This window comes from Rutilus rutilus (genome assembly GCF_951802725.1).
Source record: "Rutilus rutilus genome assembly, chromosome: 25".
NCBI classification, from domain to species: domain Eukaryota; kingdom Metazoa; phylum Chordata; class Actinopteri; order Cypriniformes; family Leuciscidae; genus Rutilus; species Rutilus rutilus.
In genome coordinates this window covers 16,368,558-16,386,289 of record NC_140229.1, presented here as the reverse complement: position 1 = coordinate 16,386,289, position 17,732 = coordinate 16,368,558, and the positions used below count along the sequence as shown (strand labels likewise).

General features: G+C 37.9%; 1 protein-coding gene across 1 annotated transcript in view; it reads left to right on the top strand.

Annotated features, from left to right (window-relative positions):
* ltn1 (listerin E3 ubiquitin protein ligase 1) overlaps window positions 1-17,732 on the top strand; it is a 21,418-nt gene extending 3,686 nt beyond the window's left edge. Inside the window, exons 8-30 of the mRNA XM_084399876.1 lie at window positions 183-373; window positions 587-734; window positions 806-1,543; window positions 2,075-2,116; window positions 2,233-2,422; window positions 3,749-3,988; window positions 4,150-4,303; window positions 4,423-4,570; window positions 4,699-4,906; window positions 5,275-5,434; window positions 5,561-5,665; window positions 6,268-6,410; window positions 6,509-6,644; window positions 8,379-8,523; window positions 8,781-8,991; window positions 10,377-10,614; window positions 11,303-11,383; window positions 12,680-12,866; window positions 13,076-13,247; window positions 13,548-13,768; window positions 13,860-14,054; window positions 14,638-14,805; window positions 15,285-17,732. Of these exons, the coding sequence (XP_084256002.1) occupies window positions 183-373; window positions 587-734; window positions 806-1,543; window positions 2,075-2,116; window positions 2,233-2,422; window positions 3,749-3,988; window positions 4,150-4,303; window positions 4,423-4,570; window positions 4,699-4,906; window positions 5,275-5,434; window positions 5,561-5,665; window positions 6,268-6,410; window positions 6,509-6,644; window positions 8,379-8,523; window positions 8,781-8,991; window positions 10,377-10,614; window positions 11,303-11,383; window positions 12,680-12,866; window positions 13,076-13,247; window positions 13,548-13,768; window positions 13,860-14,054; window positions 14,638-14,805; window positions 15,285-15,347 (4,284 nt within the window). The 3' untranslated portion in view covers window positions 15,348-17,732. The remainder of the gene's footprint in view (window positions 1-182; window positions 374-586; window positions 735-805; window positions 1,544-2,074; window positions 2,117-2,232; window positions 2,423-3,748; window positions 3,989-4,149; window positions 4,304-4,422; window positions 4,571-4,698; window positions 4,907-5,274; window positions 5,435-5,560; window positions 5,666-6,267; window positions 6,411-6,508; window positions 6,645-8,378; window positions 8,524-8,780; window positions 8,992-10,376; window positions 10,615-11,302; window positions 11,384-12,679; window positions 12,867-13,075; window positions 13,248-13,547; window positions 13,769-13,859; window positions 14,055-14,637; window positions 14,806-15,284) is intronic.

The window sequence follows — 17,732 nt, the reverse complement described above, 5'->3', positions numbered from 1 at the left end:
AAAAATAATGTATAATATGATAGACAAATCTCACATTTTAAAGCTCTTATCATAAACCCACATTAATTCTAAAATCAATGTGTTAATCTTTTGCATTCTAATAGAAATTGTATTGCTCCTTTATCTGTTGTCTATTGTCATTGGTGATTCAAATTCATTGCCATCATGTGAACTCTGTGCAGAACTGTTGGACGCATGTCAGTGCCAGGAAAGGCATGATGCCGAAGCTCTGGGTGCTTCTTAAAGAAGGAGGTCGAGGTCTTGCAACATCTCTGCATCCAAACCTGCTGCCATTTATAAGCAAACTGCCAGCAGAGGTCACACAGCCCGACCTGGAGTTCTCTAGAACATTCCTCTCATCTGTCATTCAGGGGTAAAGAATGTAGTCATTCATTCATGTAGTCATGTCATTGCAGCAGCTTAATTGCCTGCTTAAATTATATATCCTCCCATGGGGATATATCCCATATATATATCCCATTTTATAAATGCAAAATGTTTTTAATTCAGAATACATAGCATTAATTATTGTGCTTTGTATTATAATTACACTCAGTTTTTATTTACGCTGGTATGTTTGGTCCAGATTGTCGAGTGAGCGTGCAACGTCCAGTCCCTCAGAGAGTGCAGCCATCATTTTTGCCACGATGGAGTGTCTGCGGTTTATCATCCTGCAGAACGCCGGAGACGAGCAGGAGCAGAGAAGCATCCAGAACATGCTGATCTCAGAACAGGTCTGTGGGTCACAAGCAAAATATCTCTCTAAACATGCTGATGTCTCATGCATTGATCTCTCTCTCCACAGCTCCTGCCATTGATTGACAGAGCTCTGGGAAACCCATCGCTGCAGACGGGTCCTCTGTTTCCTCAGGTCTCAGATATGCTGCTTTCCTGGGAAAAGCGGACGGATGGAAAAGAGGCTTCCACCTTTCAAAGACTGATGTCAGACTTCTGGGAGGGTCTGGGTCGTTTGTGCACAACTTGCGTGGACTGCGAGGAGGCCGAGCGAACTGCCCTTAAGGGCATTGCATCGCTCCTGCAGATTATGCATAACCCGAACAGTGCCAGTAAACAGACCAAGAAGAAGAAGAAAACTGTGAAAATTTGCATCACAGACCAGGAAGAAAGAGGCCAAGGGGAGGAACCTCCGATGGAAGCTCCAGCGGTGGAGGAACAAGACCGTCCCTTGAGAAATGGACACCTGCTGGATTTGGTGTGCCAGCTGGCGGAGCTCAACATGGTGTACGTGAGTGAACGAGAGTCGGAAAGGCACCTGCGGTTTTTGTCTCAGCTGCTCGGGGCGTTCCCGAGCCCTCAGGTGTTCCAGGTGCTGCTGAGGCCAGAGGAAATGAAGCCTGAAATGGGGCCGGAGCTCAGGCCGCTTGCTGAGAATGCAGCTGTCCGCTTCCTCCTGCAGAGAGTGGCTCTATGGTTAAAGCAGGACGGCAGGAAGGACACTGACTTCCTGGTGGACATGATTTTCAGTTCCCTGCAGTGCTGCAACTCCAGTAATGACAAGACACTGATCCTCAACCACATCAGTGTAAGAGACCTACATTGGGATGCTATAAGGATAATATAATATAATATTATATAACATAATATAACATTAAACATTTATACTAAGGTCTTAACAAGTATGGCTTTTTTCTGCTTTACCAGGCTTAACATACATTTTTATTTTTAGAAATGTATGTTTATATTCGCTAAAACAAATAACATTTACATTGCCGTTAAAAAGTTTGGGGTCAGTAAGATTTAAAAATTAATTAATACTTTTTTTCCTACCTGGAATTCATTAAAGTGACAGTAAAGTTACTATATAATATTTTTATATTCAAAAGATACTTTCTCTGCATCCAAGAATTCAGACTGTTTTCAGTTATTTTAATAATATTTGTAATAATATTCAAATAAGTGCAGCCTTGGTGAGCATTAGAGACTTTCAAAAACATAATGTTTTTACTGTCCCCAAATATTTTTTATTAAATGTTAAGCTTTTTCTTCCATCAAGAGACATTTTCACTTTTACATATGTAACATCAATAATCAATTATTTGTCTCTTCATAACAGAGGGATTTGAATTGGAACGTGACTCTTCAACTTATTGAAAAGGTACGTGTTTTTATTAAAGGGGTTTTTCAATTAGGTTACATTTATCTTTACTTTTAACAGTGTTTTTTATATTTAAATTTTTTTGCTAAATATTCTCTTGACTTTCATGACACCAGGCATGTGCAGATCCTGTCCGTTTGGAGGTGTGTATTGGCTGGCTGAGGGGTCCCGTGTTAGGGGAGAGGTTGGTGGGTCTGGCTGGAGAGCTGTGTGTGATGGGTCTGCACGGATCCCCTTCTTCATTATCCCATCATGAACACGGCTGGCCTCTCATCAGCCTCGCTCTGTCACAGCAGCACAATAATGGTAAGTCTTTATATCATTACTACTCAACAACTACATCCTGATCTACCACCTTTTGGAGTTAAAGACAAAATTGACCCTATTTACTTATTTATTAGAAATATAAGTTTGGGTTGGTAATATTTTTAAATATTTTTGAAAGAAAGGTTGCATATATTTAAACAAAATACAGTAAAACATTCATATTTATTGATCATGAATGTATAATAAAATTATTCCATTCTTCAGTGTTACATGATCCTTCAGAAATCATTCTAATACGCTGATTTGCTGTTTAAGAAACATTTCTTAGTTGTGCTGCTTATTTTTGTGTGGAAACTTTGATACTTGTTTTCAGGATTCTTTAAATAGGATTCATTTTTTAATTATTTGGATTCTTTCTTGATAGAAAATTCAAAAGGACAGACTTTATTTTTGTGATTATTATTTTTATTTGAAATAATGATATTTGCAATGATAGAATAACAGCAAAAATAAATAAATAATGCGTCTGGGAAAATTAAAAGGAACATACAAATAAACCATGGTAGCAAATTATCACACTGATTAACACATATTCAATATAAAATAATTATTTTAAAGCTTGGGCTATTTTACTTCAGTAGGTAACAATATGTATTCTAGTCCCGTTAATCCTTGCAGTGCTGCATTCTAAACAAACTATATTATGAAATGAATGCAGTCAGAATCTTTTAAGGTCTATGTCAGGTGTAAACCATTGCTGTCTTCTCTGAACTAATGTAAACTTGTAAAAAGATTTATCATTGAGCAACAAAAGACAAGCATCGAGGTCAAACTGCAAATTTGTGATGTTGTTTAACACTTGAACTACATGTTTCCAGAAATGGGATATGACCAAACAATCCCAAAACATATGCAAAAAAGTTATTATTACACAAACTGCGACTAGGATTTTGATGAGAGTTTCATCAAGTATTGCTTATGTGGGGTACAATGCATTTTATGTAGTTTTGTAATAAATAAGAATGTGTGAGGGCTTTTTGGAGGTGAGGTAGAGATTTAACCAAACTATATTCCAATCAGGACTATAACCTTACCAGGAGACTTCTCTCTCCCATACAAAATGGACAGAATTTATTTGAAATTAAAAATATTTTGTAACATTATAAATGTGTTAACTGTCATTTTTAATCTATTTAATGCATCCTTGCTGAATAAAAATATGAATTAAAAAAAGAAAAACATACTGACCCAGTTGGCCTAACAGTTGTCCATGTCTCATTATGGGAATTAAATTGACATAAAAAGACTTTTTCAACTGGTGTGTTTCTTCAAAGAAAATAATACTGTTTCACCCTCTCTTTGCAGAGCCTCTTATTGGTAAGGTGCATGTCGAGAAGATCATTGACAAGCTTCACGCCACCCTGTCAGAAGCAAAGGGCATGTCTGACGCCGGAAACATGGAGCCGCTGGTCACTTTCATCTCTGATGTGGCTGCCACCTTCTTTTCTTCAGTTAAGGGCTGCCTGCTGCTGGCGTCTGCAGAGGAGCTGCTTATGACTGTTTTCCAGCTTTGTGCACAAGACCAAACCATCACTCGCCTCTCAGGTGAAGACTGAAGAAAGCGTTTAATTGTAGTTTGTGTGAAAAAACAGCTTTAACAGTTTCTGAACGCTTTAATGAATTCTGAATACCGTCAAATATTACACAATGTTGTCTTCCCATTTGTGCGCATTTCTTTTAAATGCATGTGTGGTGTTTTCCGGCAGATGCTCTTCTTCTGAAGCTTCAGCACGCCTACACTGCCGGCATTCAATCACTGATCACTCACCTGGGCGCAGGGGTCACAAAGGGTACCTTCCTCCACAACGTTGCTCTCTGGGTTAAGAGTCAGTTGCTCACCACACCACTGACTGTCAAAAGGTTTGGCCTTCTCTAACCATCTGTAGATAAATGTGCTTTCTCTAAAAGCTGTTGCTTTTGTGGTTTGGATGGCTGAATGAATTGTGTGGTAGCTAAATCTCTTTTGTTATTGATGTCAGTCTGCAGATTCTGGTGCAAGCTGTAGAGAGTCTGGCTCAGACCATCGCCTCGGCCCAGAAGACCAGCTGTCTCCTGTCTCAGTTTATCTGCTGTCTTACTCCTACCGAAGAGGAGTGGAGCCGCTTTAGACGGGCCCTGCCCCCTCAGGTCCTCAGACAATTACAAATGACATTCACACATTTTTAGAGGAAATAACTGAAGTATAGAAGGTAGTTTCTCAACATACTATTTCTTTGTCATTGTTTTTTTGTAACTGTCTTCGTGCATCTCTGCAGTGGGTGAGACACCCTCTGCTGTGTGGTCGTCTCAGAGTCACTAGCGAAAACCTCTCCATGGACGTGTGGAAGTTCAGGGCGTCTAACCGGCTTCCCACGCACCTGTGTGTAAGTGCATTACTGGGAAGAATCATCCACACTGCAGCTTCATCTGAGGACCTGCAGGTGGAGGCAGACTTCTTCGAAATTCCTGATCTCAAACACATAGGTGAGACTCATTTATTTGTCTAGCTCTTGGTTGCGTTGTTTTTGTAGAATAATGTATATATAAATGTATATATTTTAATTGAATATATTTTAAAATGTCATTTATTACTGTGATGCAAAGCTGAATTTTCAGTATCAGTACTCCAGTCATCAGTGTCACATGATCCTTCAGAAATCATTCTAATGTGCTTATTTAGTGTGTCCTTGCTGAATAAGCCTTCCTTCCTTCCTTCCTTCCTTCCTTCCTTCCTTCCTCCCTTCCTCCCTTCCTTTCTAATGTGGTAAAATATTTAGATTATTTTACAACTAAAACATTTTTGGACTGAAGAATTCATGTAATCAGTTTGTACAAATATTTGTTTTATGTAGTTTCAGAGATTTTCTATGGACTTCAGTGGTGTGAAGAAATGGAGCTCTCACCCCTCATGGTTTCTGAATATCATAAACTGCTGCAGTCCTGGAGTTTAGAGCAGAGAATCCTCAACAACAGCCTGATCAAAACCACTCTTATAGACATGCTTTTCACAAGGTGAACCCATTCATGTGTATTTTTTATATATTTTGGATAATGGCCTAGATTTTGTATAAATGTTTAATTTGTTTTTTTTTTTAGAAAGCAAAGTTTTAGACCCTTTTATCCTTTTTTTAATCACAGGTCACAAGAAGAAGGCTCTCTCTGGTCACTATCTCTGGCAAAATATATCCAGAACAGCGAAATGGACCTAAGTGACATCAAGGGCTTATACGGTAACGTAGAAAGGTAGGAAATTTTCTTTGTTTTTGAAAAAAGTCTCTCATGCTCGCCAAGGCTGCATTTATTTGATTTATTATTTGAAATGTAATTTATTCCTGTGATGCATAGCTGAATTTTCAACATCATTATTCCAGTCTTCAGTGTCACATGATCCTTCAGAAATCATTCTAATATGCTGATTTTGTGCTTAATAAGAAAAGGACATTTCTTATTATTATCAATGTTGAAAGTTGTGCTGTTTAATATAACCAAAGATAAACTTTTTGGTCAATTTCATGCATCCTTGCTGAAATAAAGTAATAAAAAACTTACTGACCCAAACTTTTGAACAATAGTGTCTGTAACTATAATAGCTGATTCAATATTCATAGCACTGGCCTCTGAGGCCATTAGAGGCCAGTGCAGCAGTAGTAATGTTAAACAGCATACGTTGTTGTGAGAAATGTGTGAATGTGACCCTTCTCAGGACCCAGAGGAACCTCAGCCAGTCAGCTTATACATATACACATGATTACTGCTGGCTATTACCACAGTGTTTTGGTGAGAAATGTCAGCCTAACCAGGTTGTACCATTCCTGATAATTCTGTTGCTTGTTTGTGTGTGTCAGTTTCTTTCCCCTCTCAGAACACAGTGTGAGTACGGTGCAGGCGCTGTGTCCATTTCTATCCAGTGAAGAGAGAGAATCCCTCATCGCCTTGTGTGTCGCAGAGCTCCTTAACTGGCAGGACGGAGAGCAGGATTGCATCGATAGTGAGATACAGATCATATCCATACTGCACATGATGAGTCACATAGGCTGAGCAACACCAATCTCACTCACATAACTGATGTGAAAAACTAATGTGTAGGTGTGCGAGGCTGTCTGGCCGTGCTGCTCTGCTGTCTACAGGCCGACACGGATGTGGAGGAAGAGATCTTGCTGGCTGTCGTTGACACAATTGCAGAATGGAGGAACAGCAGAGAGGAGTGGTTTCTCTTCAACAGGTGAATCCATGCCTCAGCTATGTGTATCTCTGTAATGAGTAAGACCGCAATGGCAGTCATATTTATTATGTCAGAGCTATGGCCGTGATGCAGGATTCAAGACTCAGTCCCTTTCTGCTCTTCTTCCCACATCTTTTCAGTAAAAAAAGAAAAGCAAATTAGAGTAATAATAAAAATGTATATCTTTATGACATGGATTTTTATTTATTAATTTAATATGTTCCTTGAGGTTTACTTACAATGTTTTGAAGTTTATTGCAAAAAAACAAAACAAATATATATCCAGCCTATAGTGCAATTATCTAAAACTATTTGTAGATTTTTTGCTCTAGAGGCAAATGTATTTACACACGTGTGACGTCACAGGTTACCCAGTATCAAAACAAGCTGTTTTTGGAGCTTGATTAAATAAATGCTTTGTTTATACATTTTAAAGTGTCCATGAAATCAAAATGGAAGTTTTTGGCTTTTAGTATGAATTTGTTAGCCTTACTGTTATCTATAAGCTAGTGTGCTCCAAAACAATGGCAAAATTCGTGTTTAGAAGATATGAGCATTCAAAACTTAGTCTCTCACTTCCGCCAATATGGAACAATGATTCTGATGACATCACTTCAGCTTCTCATCAGATTTTCTGTCCAATCAAATGCTCTCTAGAATCTGAAGCTTCCTGCCCTCTACATTATAAATAGATGCTGAAGCTAAAATCAGTCACTTGTTCACACATTTACTATTTTCTATATGGTGAATGGCGGTGCACTTTATATGGGATAGGGAACGATTCAGACACTGTAAATATGCTTTTGGGGCGAATGAAGTCTGGTTTCACGTTAGTGTCTCATGAAGTGCAGCACATAGTCTGCTCGACACGATAGCACAGAGCGGATCATATGCGTGAGTCTTCGCAGACCAGAAAACGTATCGGACCCATTTGAATTCTGCACACAATGCTATATTTCAAAGCAATATGGAGGAGAAACGGTTAGAGATTAGGTGGAAACTGCAGCTTTACCAAGCTCAACAGCTTTGGCCGAGCTGTGACATAAACAAAATGCTATTGGCTATTTTAAAATAGAGGAGGAGCTGTTCGATTATGTTCCGCTTTGTCTTCCTGTTTCAGTGGAAACACATTTTAATGTTGATGTTTTAATGGTTCAAATACTTCTTATATGTCAAAAGATCAAGGCAAATTTGATTTCTCATGTCATGGCCCCTTTAAATAATACAGCAAAAAATGTGAAATCCTTTCAGAAAAATAACATAATGCCAAAAACAGAAAAATCTACAAAAATGATTAACTATCCCCTCTTTACTATATCTTTTAAGTTGAAAACTTGAAATAATACACAACAATATAGAAATATTTAGTAGAAAAACAGAAAAAGCAACAAAAATGTCTTTACAATGTCTTTCAAATAAAGATTGCAAAATGTATTAATTAATTATATAAAATTAAAGCGTAATAAAAAATAATAGCTGTCATCACAAATGTGAAGCAACTTGTAATACAAAATATAAACATTTGGCTTAGTATGCTTTTAGAAAAAAAAAACCCAGACAAATAAACAATTTTTTTTTTTTTTTTATATATATATAAGTATAAGTATAAAATAAATGCCAAAAAGCAACAAAAATGATTCAAGTTCATTGTTTTTACAGTCTTATTTTATATCCATTGATTCAGATAACACAGGGCCTAATAATCTATTCTCCTTTCTTTGTGTCCATTTGCAGTGACCTTGGAAAAGTTTCCGCTGCAGGGCTCTCATTGGCAGTAGAAATTATGCGCTTCCTGTGCTGGATGGTGGATCATTCTCCCACAGTCTTCGGAAACACTCATTGGGATCTCCTGCTCTGTTCAATGCTGGCATGGCTTGAGGTGATAGTTCTCTTTCCATCTTCATTCACACTATTTTTATGCAATATACAGACTCAAAGTGACACACTCTTTGTCCCGTCCAGATATTTCTACCCCAGAGCAAAATCAAATCTGCATTTTGAACATATCTTATTAATGCCAGATGTAAATAAGATCTGAGATGCTTTATGGCTGATCTTATAAATAATCACGCCTAATCTGAGAACCGTTCTGCATATGAACGACAATCCAAGCAAATGTTTGTGTCTTTTTCACAGACTGCCAGTGAGAACACCGCTGTTTTCTGGAATCCTTGGGTTCAGCTGTTTGTGTGTGCAAACTGTGAGCTGATCGTGAGGCTGAGTGAGTTTTTCACATCGCCCCCTGCTGGTGTGGAGCAACTTCTTCCAGCGCTGACCTCAGAGTGGAAGGAGTTCTTTTTGGAGGGAATTCACAACCTTCTGCTCCCACTGCTTATTAAGATCCCCAGTGAGTCACCTTAACAGGAACCTTTATGTTATGTTTGTAGTTTAATGACTTTTTTATTTTTACACTACCATTCAAAAGTTTGTAAAAAGAGTAATTTAATTTAATTTAATTTGACATATAATTTAATTTAATTGTTTTATATCTTAAGTGTCTTCAGTCACATGATCCTTGAAAATCATTATAATATGCTGATTTGATTCCTAAAAAAATATATAATTATTATCAACGTTGAAAACAGATGTGCTTCTTAATATTTTTGGGGAAATTGTGACACATTTTTTAAAAATCTTATCAAACCCAAACTTTTGAATGGTAGTGTAAATGTTTCATGAAATTCATGTATTAGACATGGCATCTCAACAAAATATGACTGAAAACATAAAGATGCAACTTTTCATAGAAGATTTAACCGTCTAAACAGCTAAGGCACAGCATGCTATCACTATAAAAATATCCTGTTTACTGTAAAAAACTGTTATGTTGCAATAATGAAAGTAAGGTGACAATCTTTCTGGGATTACAGGATGGCAAATTGGTGTTTACAAGATGGTATATTTTACAACCTTTAACTGTATATTTATTTCTTAAAATGATCAAATATTAATATACCACTCTACTTGACCTACTATAATTTGGTTTTTACCTTAAAATGTACTGATAACAAAACAGGTGGAATAATAAGAAACCCACATGATGAATTGTAAGCGGCCTTTCCATAAAACATGCTGGCGACACTTTACAATAAGGTTTAATTTGTTAACATTAGTTAACTACATTAGTTACCGTGAAGTGACCTAATAATGAACAATACTTCTATAGCATTAATTATTCTTAGTTGATGTTAATCTCAACACATTTTTAGGATCAAAAGTATATCTTGTATATCTGTTATCATTAGTTGATTCACCGTAAACAAACAAACATTTTTATTAACTATCATCAACAGGTAAATCAACACTGTAAAAATATATTGCTCATTGTTAGTTCATATTCGTTAATGCATTAACTAATGTTAACAACTGCAACCTTATTGTAAACTGTTACCAACATGGCTAATTCTTGTGTATTGATGGATTATACACATATGACACTAAAATACTGCAATAAATATAAGCTAAAGAACACAAAACATCCTAAATTCTGGGAATGTCCTCATGTTTTTCATCATAAATTGTATGGTTATTCATAGTTTCTACTTGCAGAAAGCATACATTTGACAGTATTTTACTGTTAAATTGTATATAATGTTAGAATGAACCATTTACAGTTTTTCACAATACAGTTGATGGTAAGGTAACTTACAGTTAAACAATTAACTCCCCCGTCATGGAAACATGAAGTCTTTTGGTTAACAGACTACTTGAAATGTCAAACTTCTGTCTCAGCGGACTTTACAGAGCCGGATGACCCTTTGTTCCCCCTGCCGGTGTTGAGGGCGATGGGGGAGGCTCTTACCTACATCCCCGTGGAGCTGCTCACTCAGAATAAACTTCCTCCTCGGTTCGTAGCCGACCAGAGGAGCAGTCTGCCAGAGCCCCTCCAGACCCTGCTGAATACCCTCTCGCCCCTGCTGCTCTTCAAAGCCCGCCCGTTGCAGCTCGCTGTCTACCACATCCTGCACAAGTACAGACTCTATTACCTTCTTTAACTTAAGACTTTAAGACTTACTTTTAGTTCAACATAATACATAGATATACCTTTTACATGATCAGCAACTATGAGCACATTAGCATATGACCGAAGTCTTGAAGGAACAGTAGCAAAAACAACCCGTTTAATACTAAAGGGTCATGTTAAACTAAATAAAAACTGTTTGTGCTGCAAGAAAACTTGTTTAACATTATAATTGGACTTTAGGGCAAAAAGTGTAGAATACCGCATTAAGGAGTCAGTATGTGTCTTACCACCTAGACATTATCTTTGTTTTCTACCTGTTCTGCAGCGTCTGCAGAAACGCTATAATGGACTTTCCTGTAAGTTGCTTTGGTGGGAAAGTGTCTGTCGAGAACATAATTGTAAATGTAATTGAAATGAATACTCCAAGGGACGGGCAGTTTTTGCATAGCCTTAAGGTCATATTGTACGGAAAAAGTTTAATCCACAATGCGTTACGCTTTGGCTTTAATTAAATGTGCTTCATTGAGAGCACAAGCCTCTGGGAGAGAAACAGTTTTATATTCCAGGGGGTTAGCTGAGATCTCCTCTGTGCTGTTGCTGTAATGCTATGTCCATTACAAGCCTTTGAATGAGCCTCAGCGATGACGTCAAGTCGTCTCAGGAGAAATGTGAGTGATGTGTTCGTGTCTTACAGGGTGATGCCTTTGTTGCCAGAGAGTGACAGCGAGAGTGCCAGCGCTAAATCTGAGGACGAAGATGGAGAAGAACCATGCTTGTAAGACACATGACGATGGACTTTCTCACACACACACACACACACACACACACACACACACACGTTGGGTTTTCATGTTTTATGGGGACTTTCCATAGCCTTTTTTTTTTTACTGAAAAAAACCCATCAATCTGTATGATTTGTAATTAGTTTTCCTCATGGGAACCAAAAAATGTCCCCACAAGGGCAAGGATTTTAGATATTGCCCTCTTTGCCGTCCCCATAAAACAGGGTTTACCTGAACCACACACACACAGTGGCCCCCAAAAGTCTTTGGACATTTAATGCTAAATAGATGCCATTTGGTTTGATATTTTGACATCCATCCATCCATATTAATATTATTATTATTATTATTATTATTTAATTATTTTTTATCAGCTATTTATTTTTTAATTAGTTATTTAATATTTTTTTATTGTTTATTGATGCATTATTTATTTATTGTATCAACTAAAATGTACAATATCTAAAATAACGCAATAAAAAATATCTAAATAAAACAAAACACCCTAATGTACATTAATGATAAGAATAATAAAGACATACAATTGTTTATATAAAGTATAATCATATGTGACCTCTGGTAATGTCCTTTTACTGTTTTTCACTGTAAATGTATGTTTTTATATTATTATTATTATTATTTTTATTTTTTTTATTGTGCCATCCATCCATCCATCCATCCATCCATCCATCCATCCATCCATCCATCCATCCATCCATCCATCCATCCATCCATCCATCCATCCATCCATCCATCCATCCATCCATCCATCCATCATCCATCCATCCATCCATCCATCCATCCATCCATCCATCCATCCATCCATCCATCCATCCATCCATCCATCCATCCATCCATCCATCCATCCATCCATCCATCCATCCATCCATCCATCCATCCATCCATCCATCCATCCATCCATCCATCCATCCATCCATCCATCCATCCATCCATCCATCCATCCATCCATCCATCCATCCATCCATCCATCCATCCATCCATCCATCCATCCATCCATCCATCCATCCATCCATCCATCCATCCATCCATCCATCCATCCATCCATCCATCCATCCATCCATCCATCCATCCATCCATCCATCCATCCATCCATCCATCCATCCATCCATCCATCCATCCATCCATCCATCCATCCATCCATCCATCCATCCATCCATCCATCCATCCATCCATCCATCCATCCATCCATCCATCCATCCTACCTACCTACCTACCTATGGGTGCCCATGTCCCAGATCTAGGAGACTTACTGTGTGTCCTTCCTGCAGGTCTCCTCCAGCAGCGTTGATGAACATCATTTCTGCTACAGAAGAGCTACTGGAGAATATTCTAGGTGGTGTGCAAGTGGGTGAGTTTGCAGTGGTACAGGCCCTCAGTATGGAGCACTGCTGCATTCTGGGATATCTTCTGTCCTGGAAACTCCTTTTTACCTTCTTCAAGGCTTCATCATCTCATGTGAGTTAATTATCAGTGATAATGCTTTGTAAAGCTGTCAATCATTGCCTCATCATTTCTGATACACTTCTAACACAGACAATTTAGAGGTTAAATTGACGTTCAAACATGCCTATTTGATTGTAAATGTGAAGAAAGGCTACAGTACTTATTTGAAATGCAAGCAAGATGTCTTTTGCATAGCGAAAACATCTATCTTTGTGTTTCAGCTGCGAGCTCAATACTCTCTGCACCTGAAAAAGACTCGTTCTCTTCATAAACTACTGCTCCACCTGTTCCGTCTGATGCCAGAGAACCTATCAGTGCCCGGACAGCCAGCAGAACCCTCAAGCAAAGAACCAAAAACCTTCTTCACTGAAACTTTGTCTCTCTCCCCACAGAGTATGTTACAGATCATTAATAACTGTGGTTCTCACTGTCAAAATGATTTATTGCAAGCAAAAATGTTGCTAAAATCAAACATCTAATTAAAAATCTAATTTTTTTCAGTTTTCATCTCATTTTTGTTTTATTTTGGCCTTTATTTCAATTATTGAAAAGTTTTAGTTAACAATAGCAACACAGCCTGCTACCTGCGACCCGATCAGAACAGACCAACAGATCAGTTGACATCCAATGATTTATAACATTTATGCATTTCTCTCATATCTGAGATCATCTCACTAAGTGTGTGTGTTGTAGAAACTGAAGGTCTGCAGCTTGAGGTTCCCCATCTGGCGTGCTCCGTGTACTATGGTGCGCTGAAAGACTTGCCCGCAATGGTGCGTCTGTGGTGGAACAGCCAAGAGAAACGTGTCTTCAGCACGGTGGATAAATTCACCAGCAAGTACGTCAGCGGCGTCTTGTCTGCGCAGGAGATCGCCTCTGTGCAGTCCAGCACCCAGACTTTTGAAAACATGATGGTAAGCCAGAGTTTAGTTCAGAAGAAGGACGTGCTCTGTTCTTAAGTTTTTTTTTTGCTGCATTGTGATTTGATGTGTTTTGTGTTCACAGGTGAAAGCGCGTTCTGCCACGCGGGAGGTGATCGCTACTTACTCTGTCGACGATATCTTCATCGAGCTGGTGATTCAGCTGCCTCAGAATTATCCCCTTGGGTCTATCTCAGTGGAGAGTGGGCGGAGAGTGGGTGTGGCCGTTCAGCAGTGGCGCAATTGGATGCTTCAGCTCAGCACGTACCTCACACACCAGGTACAGGAAGTATAAATGCCCTTTTAATAAAAACGGTAATAACATTTAGTTTAATAAAAAAGATTTATAGACTACCGTTGAAAAGTTTGGGGTCAGTAAGATTTGTTTGTTTTTTTCCAAGGTTGCATTTATTTGATAAAAAATATAGTGAAATATTATTACAAATTAAAAAAAAAACTTTTTTTTCTTCTATTTGAATATATTTTAAAATGTCATTTATTCTTTTCATGACAAAGCTGAATTTTTAGCATCATATCTCCAGTCTTCAGTGTCACATGATCTTTCAGAAATAATTCTAATATGATGATTTGCTAAAACACTGTCATACTACAAGGTAGTGCTGTTACAGAGAAGCTAAAATAGCTTCCCCAAAAGTACAAGAAGGACATCTAAGCCACACAATTAAAAAAAAAAAGATTTTTCTTTAAGTGTCCAAATACTTTTTAAAGCCACTGTAAATGTTGCTTTATCTCTTTAGGTTGGAATGGACTGGTTTATTAGAGTAACAGTCAAATAGTGCTTAATATATGAATAATAACTGAAGATGCCCAAACTAATTTAGATGATGTGTTGTGTCTGGTAGAATGGCAGTATTCTGGAGGGTCTGTCGCTGTGGAAGAACAATGTTGACAAGCGTTTTGAGGGGGTGGAGGACTGTATGATCTGCTTCTCTGTCATTCATGGATCCAATTACTCGCTGCCAAAGAAAGCTTGCCGTACCTGCAAAAAGAAGTTCCACTCTGCCTGTCTGGTGAGTGCTGCATACACCATCTCTCGCTCTTCCATTGTAGTTATTTTTAGATGAATGTTTTTAAACACTGAGAGTAGTAAGTGTAGTTTTGAGCATTTAATCTTGTTTTACGAATTTCCAATTGACATCACTATCTAGAATATCTGCAGGTCAACATGAAACCCATTTTACTTCTGTAATCTGACTTGCATATTTCTGAGTCAAACAGGATATTCAACTGTATTCAGAAAGTAAATGGACTCAATTTTGTTCTTAAAATGTAATACTGTGACTTCATCCCTGTCATATCAGAGGTTTAAAACCCTATAGAAGGTCACCAATGCTCTTGAAATCAAATCATTTCCCCTCCGCATTGAAGTTCTCAATCCGTCTCCATTTATTACTCCATTTCTGCGGATATTTCAGAATCAGCCTTGAATGTTCTCGTACGCTTCTCGTTCCTCACTGACTGGTTGTTTCCATTTTCTTTCATTCCACAGTATAAATGGTTCACGTCTAGCAACAAATCCACGTGTCCTCTGTGCAGAGAAACGTTCTTCTAAGCTCTGTCTCCATGGACACGAACGATAGGTGAATGAAGTCCATGGCGAACAGCTGACTCGAAAAGAAATGTTCTGTTTGTTTGTTTTGTACATATGATTTTTGCAGTGCTGCAAATTACCATGACCTTTTAGTTTCTGACTCTGAAGATGTATCCAACAACATCCATCACAAACAGCTAAATCAATGAATAAACAGTCGGAATTCCAGAAAACAAAGTGTCGGACTGAATTAAAGACAACTGGACAGGACAATAAAGGCTGAACAAACATACTCCTGGCCTTAAAGGAATAGTTCACTCATAAATTGACATTTTGTCATTATTTAATCATCCTCCTGTCGTTCCAAACCCATAATTTTATTTCTGTGGAACACAGAAATTTTGAAGAATCTTGACACTCTTCTCCACAACACATCTGTCAAGCTCCAAAACAGAACAACATTAAAATAGTCAATGAATTATGTGCTATATTTAAAAGTCATATGACAGATTTGTTAAAGCAATGGCCTAAAATTTAGGTTGTTATTCTCTGAAATAAATATATGTTTTGCACATTTTGGAATGACCTAGGTAAATAATCACAAAATATTAGTTTTTTTTTTGCATGTGAACTATCTCTTTAAATTCAATTTAAATGTCCAAGGTGGGAAGATGGATTGTCACATATCTGGTGAAATCATCCTGCTCATAGCTTCTGCTAATGTGGAAAATAATGTATTTTGCTCTGGTAAATGTGGGACCATATGGATGATGACCTGTGTGGAAATAATTGACATAGTTTTGGCTTTTAATCTTAGTTTGATTATATTTTGTATGATGACGCAATGCTGTATGCTGCAAAAAATTTAGTTTGCTAGATCTTCAGTTGTCATGGATTGTGTTTGACACACAATCTGTGGTCCAGAAATACAGATGTTTATCATACTTTCAGCCTCACTGTTTATCATATGTTATTTTGCGTAATCTGCTTCTGTCAGTCACTCTGTCACATTATCTGTGCGTGTGTCTGTTCCTCAGAGTCATGGTAAATGATCTATTGAAGCTCTTGGTCTAGCTGCAGTTTGCATTTACGCAGGGAAGACATATATTGAAGAATAATTTCAGAGGCAAAAAAGGTTGGTGATCAAAGCACATCTAAATCCATCTGTTGCTCAGCTATTAATATTTAATAGACATTCCCACTGAATAGCCACATTTATTGCATGATGCAGAGCACTGCCTGAAACAAATATGAACAAACCCATGTGTCTCCTCTAGCCATGTTTAAATTTTAACGTGTTCATGTTATTGAAGCTTTCGTAAGTATATGACAAGCGGGACAGGCGATGCCTTTGATCTGCAATCCCATATGGTTGTGGATTTCCTCTACACAACCATTGTGACCACGCGGTTTACACATTATGTTGTCAAACCACCACATGACTTTTAATTGGCATATTTGCGTTACAAATAAGGTTTGTTATAACAGTCTCAAGTGTAATTACATTACAATCAATATCTGCATATAGATTATTGCAATGTAATTACAGTGTTGTATGTGTATATGTATATATGTATGTGTATATATCCATGTACTTAATAATAGCACAAGTATTCCCATGTATTTCTTAAATGCAAAGCCTGCACTAGCTGCTATCAGTCATCCTCATTCTGTATTGTTGCCTGTATCTGTTGCCCTATACGCCGTGACTGAGGCTTTTCTCCTCAAGAGGATGGGGCAGAGGTCCCTCAAAACCAGAAAGAAAAGATCATTTTCGGTTGCATGAGAAGGAAGCTAATGCTTCTGGGTGCAGAGAGGAAGGATTTAGAGCTCTCGGGGAGATTTAGTTGCCTTATCTATGATAAAAATCAATAGCGGTAAAGACTACAATGAGCACTGGGGAGACGGGATTGTCGGAAGGCTCAGGATATATTACGCGAGGAAAGGCATACGTTTTTGTCCCTCTTGTGCTGAGAGGACTGCCTTAATGGTTAACGATGTATCAGAAAAAAGTCAGCGGTAAAAACGATGGAACGAGAGGAGGAAGAGAAAAGGTCAACATTCTAGAATTAGTGGGGAAAGTTTCGCAGAGTTCACACATATAACGAGCTCTGTCACAACAACCTCTCTTGATTTCCTCTTGCAAAAGCCTTTTATTGGATTTATTAGGCCCAGGATGCCAATAGCAATTTCAGTGTTCCTGTAAAATGCTAACACCATAGCTGCTAGTTCTTGGAAACAGGACCAATTATACAGCAACTGCTGGCGCCTAAATGGCAGTGGTTCTTAGGTCTCAGGTCTGTCTCAATGGGCATTTGAGTCATTTATTGTTGTAATGGAGAATTTGATTCTATTACATGCTTGTTTGGAAGTCATTTGGTAATTAAACATGACAGATGCATTCAC